Here is a 13,393-nt window from a genome sequence, read left to right on the forward strand (position 1 = left end):
GTACTTGCTGCAGTTTGGTGCTCCATTTCATCCCATGCTGGCAGAACATCAACAAAGAGAACTAAAAGCATACACTTAAGCATCATCCATTCAAACTCAATTCCTTTATTTTGGACATGCAGCTTCTAAAGCTTGCTAGGCACTTGCATCTAGATAGGATTGTTTGCAATCAACTTTCTACTAAGAGTGTCTGCTACTTCTTTTCCTGAGAACAGAAGTTTCACATGAAACATTCCTTAGCTATTAAGTGTTAGCAAGACTCAAGAAAGAGTAAAAGAGCAATTAATTTGCTGTGTTGCAATTGTGCACTTTATAGACATGTTGTAAACTTTTCCTTTAAGAACAAAAGAAAAAAACAAACATGTTATGGGATATTCAAATCTCTACCCCCCCCCCCCCCCCAAATTAAGAGGTTCATTTAAAAAATAGATTTAAAAATATATCCTTTTTTAATTGGACTAGAAATGCAGTGGTCTATTTTTGCTATAGCTTACAGCAGCCCTCCTGCACTGAAAATTTCTTGATACAAAGATGTGAAATAAATGTAATACTCTCAAGATTATCTGGAATTGTTACCATCGTCTGCTAACTCAGGGGTTCTCTGATGAAGAAGTGCTTCACGTAGGGTCTGGAACTCAGTGCAGTCACTGAACAGCACTGAATGAAATCCTTCAAGGGCTTTCAGTGTAAAGGTGTCTGCTCTGAAGCAAAAGCAGCAGATGGGCAAGGAGCTATTTCGTTTATACACTGTGTATTCAACAGGCAATCTTGGCCTTGCAGGCACATTGAGCAGTGGAGCTTTGGGCACCTACATGAGTTTGAGAGCCAAATCTAGATCTCACAACAGCGTATGTGATAAAAAAAAAAAAAAACAGTACCACCCTTGCAGAGACAGGTAACTCCAGCAGTAAAACTGCAGCACCGAAGTCCCTTTAAGAAAGGAGGTAGTATTTGTTCCCCACCCTGTTCCAGGCGAATCCTGATTTTGATCTACATATCAAACGGTTTCTGTAGCAGACGGAAGAACAACTCCACTACTCGTTCCTGTCTGTTTGCTTGTTTTTTCTAATGTCAGCAACATACGGCAAGTTACAGATAGTTTCACAAGCTGCTACTGAACACGTAACCTGGCTCAGTCCCTTCCACCGGGAAGAGTTGTAATAGTTCTTGGGATAGGGCAACAATAAGACGAACTAGCTTTGGTTTTGGAAATTCAGTGCTCCTTTCAGTATTGAATACTTTTTAAGTGACAGCAAGAGACAAAGAACCTTCCTTCTGTATCTTCTTGCTCCAGAAAATGAAAAATATTAGTTATCACAATTAGGAAAAATAAATTGCAGAAATAGTGAAAACATCCTTCAGGTTGTTCTGTCCCCCACAAAAACATTACTACTGCAGGTTGCCAACAAAACTTCTTTGGTGAGAGTAAAATAATTATGGAAAATTCTTCCAGTCTTTCTGGTTCATTAATCATACATTTTCTATGTATTGATTCCTAAATGCACTTCCTTTAAGATGCCTGACAGAGAATTTTGATCATGTAACATATCACTGCAAGTAGTGACATCCTGAATACTTCTTTGACCACCTTTTTTGGCTTCTTGACTGTAAAAATGGAAAATGTAAAACTATGGTCCTAAATACATTGTACAAGAAGAAATACATATGGAAAAAAAAACAGATCATCAGGAAAACAAACTACTTTTAGCAAAGGAGAAAAAAACAAGACTTTTTCTTGCATGGAATTGGTCATTCTTTATTAATAAGAGCAGGGCCAAAAGTAATTCTACTGAGACCATAAAATTATCCAAACGTTTTCTGGTTTTAGTCCTCAAGTGTGGCTGAGTTGACATGGTATAATTGGAGTCTCCTTTCACCCATTTATTTAGAGGGCAGTAACTCCCTTAGTATGAAGGAGTTACTTTAAAGGACATACTCCCTTAGTATGTCCTATACTGAGTTGTTTAAATAATGTCATAAGGTCTTCAGGTATTATGATTATATTTAAGCTCTTTCTTTTTCACCCTGAGCATACAGATTATTCTGGTACTAGCACATGCACTGACTCTTGGTCCATCATTTCATTATGAACACAGAACTAAAAATAATTCCCATTTTTTCATTAAGATGCAATTTTACCCACGAGTTGGTTGTGAAACTACTTTTTTCCTTGCTCACAAACCGCGTTTTCGTAGCAGGCCATAAAAACTCCCAATAATTGGAAATTGATGAAAAACAGAACAAAAAAGGACAGATTAGACACCATGACCACTCTGAAGTCTGAAATTACAGATGACACCAGGATTTAACATATGTGCTTGAAGATCTAGCATGCAAATAGCTAACAAGTTGAACTTGAACACAAGGGCTGTGGGTTTTGTTTTTGTTTTTAAACAATCACATTTGTTTTCACTTGGGAAGCAAGAAATTACATACTTGTAGCTGATCCACGTGAGAATAATGAGTGAAAACATGCCTCTTCAATTTATCCTTGCTTCCCTCCTACACACACACGAAAATGCACTGCATATCATCACAAGATTAGCCAAACTCTTTAGGGAACAATGTGTAAGTCCAATTTACTCTGTGGTTCTGCTAATGTCTGAGACTGACTGCTGTGTGGGTATGTTAGACTTCCACACAGAGGATGGAAAAAGTCTAAGACTCACTATATGGAAGCTATGCAAGATTATGACTGACATGGGTGTAATGAGCAACGCAGCAAAGGACTTCAGTCTTCTGTGAACATCTACTTCAGAGTGGACAGGAATGCAAATACATTTTCCTAAAGCTTACTTATTTATTTGAATTGCTAATCAATTTGCTTTGCAAATCATGATTTTCTATCAGTTTGCAAACAAATCTTGAAACTTTTTTTTAAAATGTTTTAGAATTCAGCAAGTACCTAGACCAGAATAAACAGTAAGAAGACAAGTAAGATCAATAATTTTAAGGGACACATGGTGAAAAAACAACTACATTTTTTTGCTTCTTTCACTATAAGTTTGAATACAAGTATGCTTTAATAGAAAACAATTCATATGTTTAATGCCAAAAAGACATGGAAATATCAAGGTATGAGCTGGTACTAAAGATGGTACTCACCTGTAAACAATTCTCTCCTTCTGTAAATCCTCCAGACCACAGCACAGTTCTGCAGCATAGAAAATAGCCCTTTCTTCATCAAAGCCAGGATTTCCCATGTTATATATGTGAAATTTCAAATCCCCTCCATTCATTATGGTTAGTACTAAACACAGGGCATCTTTTGTCTCATATGTATAGGATAAACTAACCTGAAAAGGGGACGGAGGAGAAGATGACCATTATTTGCTCGTAAACTCCAATACAATTCATAGCTCCTCTTTCCAACATAAGCAATATATGAATTCATTGGAGGAAAAAAAAAAAGAGAGAAACCAGCAAAGCGGAGAATTTTTTCTTGTCCAGTAAGGTTACACCTTGAGCAACCCTATCATGTTAATCTTCCTGGAGTAAAGTACTTCAAGACAAAGGAATCCAGACTAGCTTGCATGTATAAACAAACTCTGTATCACCACATGCAGCAGTTTAGGAACATATCTGTTTAGATACCCATAGAGCCCCATCCAGACAACAGATTTATTGACGAGAACCCTCAGCTGCATGTTATCTATACTACACTTTATAAAACAACATACATGTATACCTTATTTTATTAATACCTCAGCAGTTACGCATTGCTAAAACATCTTCCTGAGCTTACACAAGACTCAAAGCTGCCCTACGCTACAGAAACTAAAAAAAATATTTAAGAACAAATGTGTAATTTCTATTCCATTTCTTTCAAATAACTGCTTATTTGCCTGGCTTAGAATTTGCCAACAGTAAAGATTTAGTACAGCTCCTTAAAGTCTTTCTTCTTGCTGTATTTGGAATGAAGTGGTGATAGGGCTGGAAGAACACTACAGTTTTATTTCCTTCAGTTTCAGGTAAATGCTTTAAAAGTGCATTTGAAGTTTTAAAGCAGAATTCAAAGCACATTCAAAGAAAAACAATTTTAAGACAATGTAATATAATGCTAAATTTAACAGGCAGACTAAAACTAATTCAATACTGGGTATAAAAACTTTCTGCACTGAACTACTAATAATCACATAAAGCATACTAGTTACTCTATCAATCATTTATCTTAGCTGTCACACATTCTCTAAATCAATTGGAAAATATCTTATGCCAAAAGCTCCCGGAAAAGACTGAAATGAAGCAAACAATGCAGGACAAACTCACGAGAACAAGATCAGAACTAGATACTTACTACAAACCTACTATTCACTTTTTCCAGAATTCTTTTTTCATTTAGAGCCATTGATTCACCTTTCCTCTTCTTTATTCTCTTTTTTTCTAGCTTCTTACATGCATACATTTTTCCTGTTGCCCGTACTTGACAGGCACACACCTAAAAAGAGAGAAGGTGTGTCAGAGACACTAGTTTTACATAAAGTTTTGTTTTTCTTAAAATATATGTATCTTCCTTTTTTTTTCCCCAAACTCTTGAATGATCTCAGAAAATGAAGGCCTGTAAGTATCAAAACAGCACTTTCACCCACAGAACAACTTAAGAGTGTCACAAAAGCTATAACAGAAGTGAAACAACACTATATAGGAGCCAAGGCACGTTTGCTGGGATTGAATAGTTCAGTAAAACTGCAGGTCTTGTATTGGTGAAATACCCAACTGTGATAACAGTATATATCTAGAAAAGCAGGACAGAGGACTAACGTCTTATGTAATTTTGTAACCCTCCTTTCCCTTCAATACAGGGATACAGTTGAAAGATTTAAAAAACAGAACAGTGAATTATAAAGGGAATGAAATAAATATAGGGATTTTCACATAAAATTTATGAATACACTATGTAATTACTAAGTAGAAACAAAACTATGTTCTCAATGCCAAGTAAAAATTCTAAACAGAAGCAACTATTGTCATAGTCAGGGGAAGTTTTCTCCAATTTTGTGCATGATCTACCATAATAAGACATTAAAAGAAAGCAGTTTGGGCTGATGACAGTTTGCCAGCTGATGTCAAAATGTAGATTGTTAGAGCCAAGAGTAAAAAAGTAAATAAACAAACAAACCTGCGTTTCCTCTGTATTAAAGTTTAAGGTTAATGCAGTACCTTACAGTAAGATACCTCTGTACTCACCTCTCCAAATCCACCTTTGCCTAGTACTCGGTAATGCCTAAATGTGTGCTTGGTTACTGGCTGCCTGATTAACAGAAAGAAACAATTACTGTAACAAGAATTATAAGAGTTTGTAATCCCTCCCCACCCCGAGGTCTGTCCTCATTTTGTCCTTCTTGTTCAATGGCATCTGGCTTAATAACAGTTGCTTTGACCTCATGAAGACAGCATTATAACAAGCTGAACTTAAAATGAGAGGGATGCACTGATTAGAACCGTGGGTCCCTTCATGTGGTCACCAGATATTCAAAATAGCATGAAAAAAAAAAAAAAGCTGTGTCATTTAGGGTTAGAGCCTTATCTGATCTCATCAGCAGTCAAGTTATTACCTCCAGTTTTCTTCCTTAGTTGCAGTACGCTGACATGTAGGCTGCTTTTCAGCGAGATCATGCTTACAATGCAGCATTAAAAAAGGTAAACTGTTCTTTGCTTTGCTGTTTCACTTTTTCAGAAAAAAAGAGAGTTGTGATATGCAACAGTGATTCAAGAGCAATTTAAGAAATTGTTTAGGTTTTGATGTAGTGGAAGAGGAAGAGATAACTGGAAGCAGTAAATACGTCAGCCATTCTATGCTAAAATACTGCTAAACATGCATCAGGGCAGGGCTATTTCATGGTGGTGAGCAGGTTTTTTTTTTTTAAGGAGCATTCACTGTTAATGCAGCTTTGTTCTCAATACAGCAAATGGATGTTCATTTGGTTTAATTGTTTGAGTAACTTCCCTAGTTCTCTTCCTGGCTTTTGCTACTAATTCAGTCAGAGACACAGGGTAATTAGAATTTACTATAAAATTCATGCTCAAAACACCTTAATGCTTGAATAGGTGATCACAATTCCCAAAAGCGCTGAATAAGAATGAACTTGTACCAATTTCAACCTTGTGAAAAAGTCTAGACATTCATTTAGTATTGATTCAAAAGACTATTTTCTGGTAAAGAAAAATCTTGCTGTCTTAATTACTAGATCTGTCTCTACCACCTTGAAAAAAATGATTAGTTACCCAGTCACATAGCAGATTAATCTACTTTTATAACATACTTATTAACTACTAATTAGACTACACTTAAAACTAGACTGACAGAATTCCCAAGAAAGATTTTTATCCCACTGCACACTTGGCAGCCAAACATACAGAAATATGATAATAAATTTGCATTTACGTAATACAAATTCACTACATAAAGACTCCTGAACAGATACTTCAGTTATAGTAGTGGCTCTCTCACTGTCCCATGAACATGATCATTTACACCTTGTCTTTCCGATCATAATTTCTCAAATAAGCAATGGTATCCATTAGGGCTCTACAGCATTTATAGCCTAACAAGCAGAACTGGTCACAAAGCAAAGCAAAATTATCCTACAAACATTATAAAAAAAATACACTTACTTTTCCAGCCATTTCCACTGTAAAAAACGGGAAAAAAACACACTTTCTTGGTAAGCTTCAAAAGGTCTCCTGCTTAGGTATTCATGGACAATTCTAGCAACAGGAAAATAAACTCAGTCAGAATTATACTGAGAAACTGATGAAGCAGCAGACCAATCTATTAAAATCAACATAATCAATGAAATTGTAGGCAGAAAAACCCGGTCATTGTGCTTTACGATGGTTTTAACCTAGATATCTCACAGAGTGGCTGCCACAGAAAACTGTTCCTGCCGAAACACTAGTGAATGCCAAACTACTGTTACTTACAGCAACTAGAAAGTTTGACCATTGTATTCTCACTGTCTTCGAGCCCCCCTAAACACTGGCCTATCAGCAGTTATGCAATGTAACTATGGCCCCCACAAATATGACCTCCGAAAGGTATTTACAAGAAAGGATCTATAAGCTTTTATACATTCTTTGGAAGCTGGTAGGTGAAGTTTTATTCTAGGATTTGAAATTGGAATGCTAAATAACACATCCAAACCTGAACTCCATGCATCTTTATCATTCTCCTTAAAGTAAACACAACGAGGTGAAACAAAACAAGGAAGTCACTCAAATTGTATTCAGGTATTTGTTGGACGGGGGAAAGGGCATGACTACAAGACAGATCTTCCATTTGAGACATGTTTTATTAGGTGTTCTCACACATCCCTTTCAATCTTCTAATCTTAGGTGGTTATAAACTATGCTGATTTTTGTTGCCAGGGAGATGACCCAAGCAGTGACAAAACATATTGTAAGCCTTCCGACATGACCAAGCATGCCTTGAAAAACCAGTAGTATTAGACGCATGAAGGCTTTAGAAAGACATGCAACACTTGTAAACAGGTACAGTCCCTCCAAGAAAAGCCTTCCCTGCTGCAGCTGTGTGAAATATCACTGCGTGACTTCTGAACAGAACGAGTTTGTGTTAATTACCACGATCAATCTTCTAACCGGCCACCTTAGTGGAATATAACTGTTGGCCTCAGTTCAACCCATTATCAAGAACCACAAATTGTGTAACAGCATTCACAAGCCTTTCAAGTCCCAATCCTTAACTTAATTTTAGATTTTGTACGTACCTTTATCACAGAGGAGAACTCCCTCAGAAGTTAAAAATATAATAAAGAAATACCATTCTAATATAAAGAATATTTGGTAGCAGCTAAACCACCTGAAGATAATGCAATTTTCAGCAAAAACAGCATTAAAGAAAAAGTTCTGCAGAAGTTAAGCATAGTTTCTGAAGGAAAAACCTAGTCTTTTCAATTAATCTTTTCCAAATATCTTACCTACACTCAGGTCAGACACCAAATATTTCTTGGTGTAATAACTTCACATTTCATTTGTCTCAAATGCATAAATTTCTCTCGAGATACATAAACACAGCAGTATGCATTTTTAACTTACCTGGTACAGTCCACAAAAAGGTCTTTAGAAGGGTTCTTTTCCAGTCTTGCTTTACATTCATTTACTGTTTCCTGAGGTATTTCTGGCAAGTGTGCTGCAGACTTCACATTATTTAAAACAAACAAAAGACAACAATGAAAACAATTTTGTAAATTAATACAGTGAAAGTTCTAAATTGAAAATAAAACCGGCTACTATGGGAAAAGGAAAAGAATGGTTTGGCTAATGAGAAAACTACAGAAGTCAGATTCAGACAAAATTTCTATTTGTTCCCCAAAAAGAACATTCAATGCATTTCTATTTCAATATCCTGGGAAACAGATTTGGCAATAATACAACCTTCTTTTTCTTTCGATAGGTCTACTACCACAAGAGCAAGTTATCTACTTGCTTTGGCAGGATTGAAGGGAGGAGAAAAACACCCACACAGTTTGGGAAATTATTTCAAACCAGCCCAAACAAATCTGTTTTTCGCCAAAAGGGCATATGACTTATGGTAGTTCCAAAGAGACTATCTGAGAAGATGTTCCAAACTTGGAGTCTATCTGCTTTTAAGGCTGCTGAAAGACATTCATATGGGGTAAAGCCTTTTTCAGGGTGACTGACGTAAGAGACGCAGGAGAGTCTGTTCATACAAAGCAGATATGTAATTACATATTCACTGAAAAGCTTCTGTCAGACATCAAAGAACAGACTGAGTTTCTTTGTTAATAAGTCTTTCCTTGGAGGCTAAACAAATTTGTTTAAAAATATATCTTTACCTAAGACCAGTATTTTAATTTGAAAGCATAGGAGAGTAAGTCACAATTACAATAGTTTTAACAGCAAAATATCTGCTTAAGCAGGTAACTTTCACAATTTTAGAAGGCAGTACACATTTCAGAAAGCCAAAAATTGGACTAACAAAGTTTGAACATCAATTTTCTAAAAACATCGTGACAACTTGAATGTCTAGCGTATCTGAAATTTACAACACATTTGACAATATCTTGCAGTACAACGTATTTACCCCATTAGTGAAGTAGGTCTCTAAGACTTTCAGGCCACAGTCTATACGCTTTTCATCTGAAGATACCTCATATTCAGCCTAGGGGAATAGAATTGAAAATTAAATTATGGTAGAGATATTTAACACTCCAGTCTTTCACATGATGCTAAGTAAATGATCCCCCCCCCTTTTTTATTACAGTTTTAGGTAAGATTGGAATAAAATTACTACTTTCTATAAGGCCGTGTTAACTGGAAAAGAAATGATATCTAAAACTGACCCTTCTTCATTCCTTGAGATAATAAAACTGAGTAGATAGAACATCTTGTGAAGTTTTTGACTTAGTAAAATATGGACTGAGATGTAGAAAAAGAACACTGTGACATTTGGTGTTTTTCAGATAAAAAAACTGGCAGTTTGATAGAGCTCCAGAGGTAACTATGTTTGGAAAGAAAACATCAAACACACTGGTACTGAAAAGCTCCAAGGACTGGTTACTATTAATAATTTTAAGGAATAATCTAGAAGCAGACATCAGAAGTTATGACGCTTAAAGATAACACAGGAGCTGAGGAAAGATTAATTGGAAAAGAACAATCTCCAACAGCAACCTGTGTTAACTTGGTAAGCTGGGCCAACTCAACCAAAGTTTATTTCATATCTCAAAATGTAAATGCATGCACCCAGGAACAAAGAATATAGGGCAGACCTCCAGAACGGAGGACTGCATCACCCATAATAACACTGGCATATTAGGACAACAATCATTAAAAACCTCAGAGGAAGTTCCAAGTAATCGATCTAATCAGTAGAGAAGAAGTTGTATACCTTTATAAAGCAAGACATTAAATAAAAATGACAGCTCAAGAGCCAAACAAACATACAATACTGGAAATTACAGAAACCTTCATCTCGAGTCCTGCAATCAATCAGCTAAGCCACAGTGACTCACTGCAATGTCATCAACATCTTCTGCTGAAACATTATGGTATCAACCACTTCAACACAGTGCTCAAATCCATAAACAATTCCAAGCCATTGGTTTTGCTACTTTAATTCCACAACAACCAGTCTAATGGCACACAACTCTTCTTCATCTACCAAACAACCTTACCAAGTCAGAAAAGTTAATCAACCACAGCAGTGCACTTAACGCTTTTTAACATTTTCAACTCTGCCAATGCCGTTGGCATACCGGTTTACACAGATACTGTATTTAAAAGGAAGTTTAAGAGACAGTCTTGTCAGCTAAGCTCTGTTACTCACTGAGGTTTAGAGGGAAGTTTGAGTTGCCACCCATTCTTTTTCATACTTGAGTAACCTTGTCCCCAGCTAGTGAAATGAGTCACTGGATGATTGGATAACTTTAATTCTTAGCTTTAATTTTTCTGTTAGTTTTATTCAACGATTTCACAACTCTTCTTTTCTGTAAAGCCACAAGCTGACTCCAGACTTTAAGGTCACACCTTCGCAAGAGTTAAAACTTACCAGTCTTACTGCTCAAAACATGTAGACAGAAGTAGCATTGTAACACCTTAATTTTGGCCTCCTAACATAATCATGACGCTGAAACCACATTGCTTCATATAAGAGAATCAGAAAACTCTTAAAGTTAATATGCCAGGCTCTTAAGACACTCTATGGTCATTCTATGCCAGAAAGTTTATTCTCAGAAGGATTAAGTCTACAATTTAAAAGAAAAACAAATCAAAAATAAACAAACAAAAAAAGCCAACGTGATCTGGCACAACCTGATATAAAGACTCCACAGCCACAGCCTTCCCCTTCACATCACCACCTTACAGAAAAAGTAAAAAGAACAAATGGGAAAAAAAAAACCTTGAACAAGCTTGCTGAAGTTCAGTCCAGAAAGGAGAATCAGGCTAGCTCACAAATCATTTGGAAGAGATAGCAGATATTTTATCTCACTTCCTTGATCAAGGGAGCATGCTAGCTTTTGGATCATGAGACTCAGATTAGAGTTATCTTAGCTTTTCAGAGTCTTCTCATTTCAGTGATTCCCAAGTGTGCTTCTTCACCAAGATTTTTCAAATGGAAGTTTAAAAAAAAGTAAATCATGAAATCATCTCTTATGTCGGATTATCTCAACTATGACAGACTTCTTAGAACTCATACAAGTGTTGCAACCCACAAAACATTATAGGTTGCATATTTTAAAACAATTCAATATATTCAGTTAGTGTAAGACAGTAGCTTCTTAGAAACAATTTCACTTGAAAAATAACATCTGCAAAGACACCCATGTCTTACAGTCACGCACATGATTTTTTTTCTCTTTTGCGCTGTTTAAGATTCTACTACTTTTTATACAAGCTCTTAGGGAATAAAAACGTACAGAAATTGTAAACAATGATGTTACATCTGCCGTTGTCAGTGGTCTCCCCGCTGTGTCTGGCTCAGCAAAAACTCGTTTGCATTCACCTCAGGCTATTTAACTCTACCAAATGGATTTCCATTCAATTCATTCTACATATACCATTGCCAAATTGGTCTGTGAAATTTGGTATTAGAAATAGCTCCTACATGTCAGAAGAGTATGATGAAGTGCACCTGGAGAGTAAGCCTAATTACACAAAGATTCATTGACCACAGAAAAACGGTCACCACTGTTGCTTCTTCTGAGCTGCAACACCATGCAGAATGAAGACGAGATATGTTTATTCCAATAAAGTAAAAATATTGTTCTGGATTCCCAAAATTAAAACAGGTACCACATGACCACAAACAGAAGGCGATTCTACTTTCCATTTCACACCAAAAGTTCCTTTTAGCTGATGGAGTGTCTCACTTTATATGCCGACGGGGGGAATGAAGAAATGGTGGAGAGACAGCAATAAACCCATGTACTTTCTTACACCCTGCACCTTTCAGAAGCATCCCGCATTCTAAGATTGTATTTTAGCATGCGTGTAAGCAGCACTAATACCTTGCTTCTCTCTTCTTTGTTCATTTGAACATATATTAGAACAAAAAATGGGTGGGATGAGAAAAAAAATGTTGTTTTGGCAGCAGTCTCAGCTTCAGACTATCTTACTGGTCTTGAATTAACTACGAGAGAGAAGGACGAAATAAATGCCCTGAGCTCTTATTCTCTTCTCCTAAGGCCTGGTGTGTGCCTGCCTACTCTTCCCATCACTCTTCCCCTCCCCTTGTGGGCTTAGTTTACGGATTTTTACCAAACATGGCTGTGGGGACACTTCCTCCTTCCCCTCATTCTTTAGAGTTAGATACCAAAACGCAAAGATATCAAAACACTTCCTTTTCCCTTGCTCTCTAGAATCTGTTTTCCCTCCTTCCATAGTTTCCTAAATTTCCATCTCCACTGTAGTTTTTAAATAGCACACTGTGACTAGCCTAGGGCCAGTTAGCCTAGGGCTAGACTAGCCTGCATGCCAGTTGCAGCATTTTGAAATCTGTTTATAACATTTTCAAGTCCGAGTAACGTAATACTCCTTGTAAACACATCCTTTTAGGCTCCAGAAGACAAATGGCATGGTCTCTCTAGAATTATTTCTCTTATTCCCATCATGCCATTTTTATACTTCTGTCCATGCCAAGATGGCACAGATTTTAGAATAAACATCTTCCTTTAAGAAGCAGAGCCAGAATTTATTGACGTCCATCAAAAGTTACAGTTTTATAGCTGGCAAGTACAAACCTGCTAATACAAGAAAAAGAAAAGAGTGGTTTAGCTAAAGAGGAAACCAAGAAAGTCAGATTCAGATGTTGTATGGAATATAGCTTTTGCCAGCTGGCATCAGCCATCCGAGCTGTGTCCCCTCCCAGCTTCTTGTGCCCCCCAGCCTGCTCACTGGCGGTGCAGAGTGAGAAACGAGAAGGCCTTGATGCTGTGTTAGCACTATTCAGCGATAGCTAACACAGTGGTGTTATCAGCAATGCTTTGGTCACAAATCCAAAACACAGCACCATACAAGCTACTCTGAAAATTCATCAACTCCATCTCAGCCAAAACTAATACGAAAATTCAAACTTTTTTTCAAAAAAAAAAACAAAAAAAGAGGATAAGCTATTGCCTACGGATATCCATGTCCCATTTCTCACTGCTTACCACTGCGTCCAGAAATTCAATGCATCTTTTCAAGTCTGGTCTGGAGTCACAGAACTGCCTGAAGAGAAGTCTTCCTATTGGCTGTTTGTCGCAAAGCTGGTTATAATCTCTTTCTGAGAAACAGATGAGAAGTAAATATCTCTATTTTTATCTTTGCCACAGCAAGATCCTTATTCCCATTTAAGAATGGGACAGAAAAAAACACTAAAGCATCAAGATTTTACGTTAACATGTTTAACAAAGACATCATCGAAATCATC

The 13,393-nt window shown here is 36.7% G+C and overlaps 1 protein-coding gene across 2 annotated transcripts in view; it reads right to left on the minus strand.

Annotated features, from left to right (window-relative positions):
• GRK4 (G protein-coupled receptor kinase 4) overlaps positions 1 to 13,393 on the minus strand; it is a 37,407-nt gene that overhangs the window by 12,991 nt on the left and 11,023 nt on the right. For both annotated transcript variants that reach the window (XR_014583146.1, XM_083833031.1), the window contains exons 3-9: positions 13,134 to 13,246; positions 9,065 to 9,142; positions 8,056 to 8,156; positions 6,616 to 6,708; positions 5,188 to 5,251; positions 4,298 to 4,438; positions 3,106 to 3,296 (exon numbers count right to left, since the gene is read on the minus strand). Coding sequence is in view for 1 of the 2 variants with exons in the window: in XM_083833031.1 (XP_083689157.1) it covers positions 3,106 to 3,296; positions 4,298 to 4,438; positions 5,188 to 5,251; positions 6,616 to 6,708; positions 8,056 to 8,156; positions 9,065 to 9,142; positions 13,134 to 13,246 (781 nt within the window). In the remaining variant the exon portion in view is untranslated. The remainder of the gene's footprint in view (positions 1 to 3,105; positions 3,297 to 4,297; positions 4,439 to 5,187; positions 5,252 to 6,615; positions 6,709 to 8,055; positions 8,157 to 9,064; positions 9,143 to 13,133; positions 13,247 to 13,393) is intronic.

This window comes from Anser anser, assembly GCF_964211835.1.
Source record: "Anser anser genome assembly, chromosome: 4".
In the NCBI taxonomy this organism is placed as follows: Eukaryota; Metazoa; Chordata; class Aves; order Anseriformes; family Anatidae; genus Anser; species Anser anser.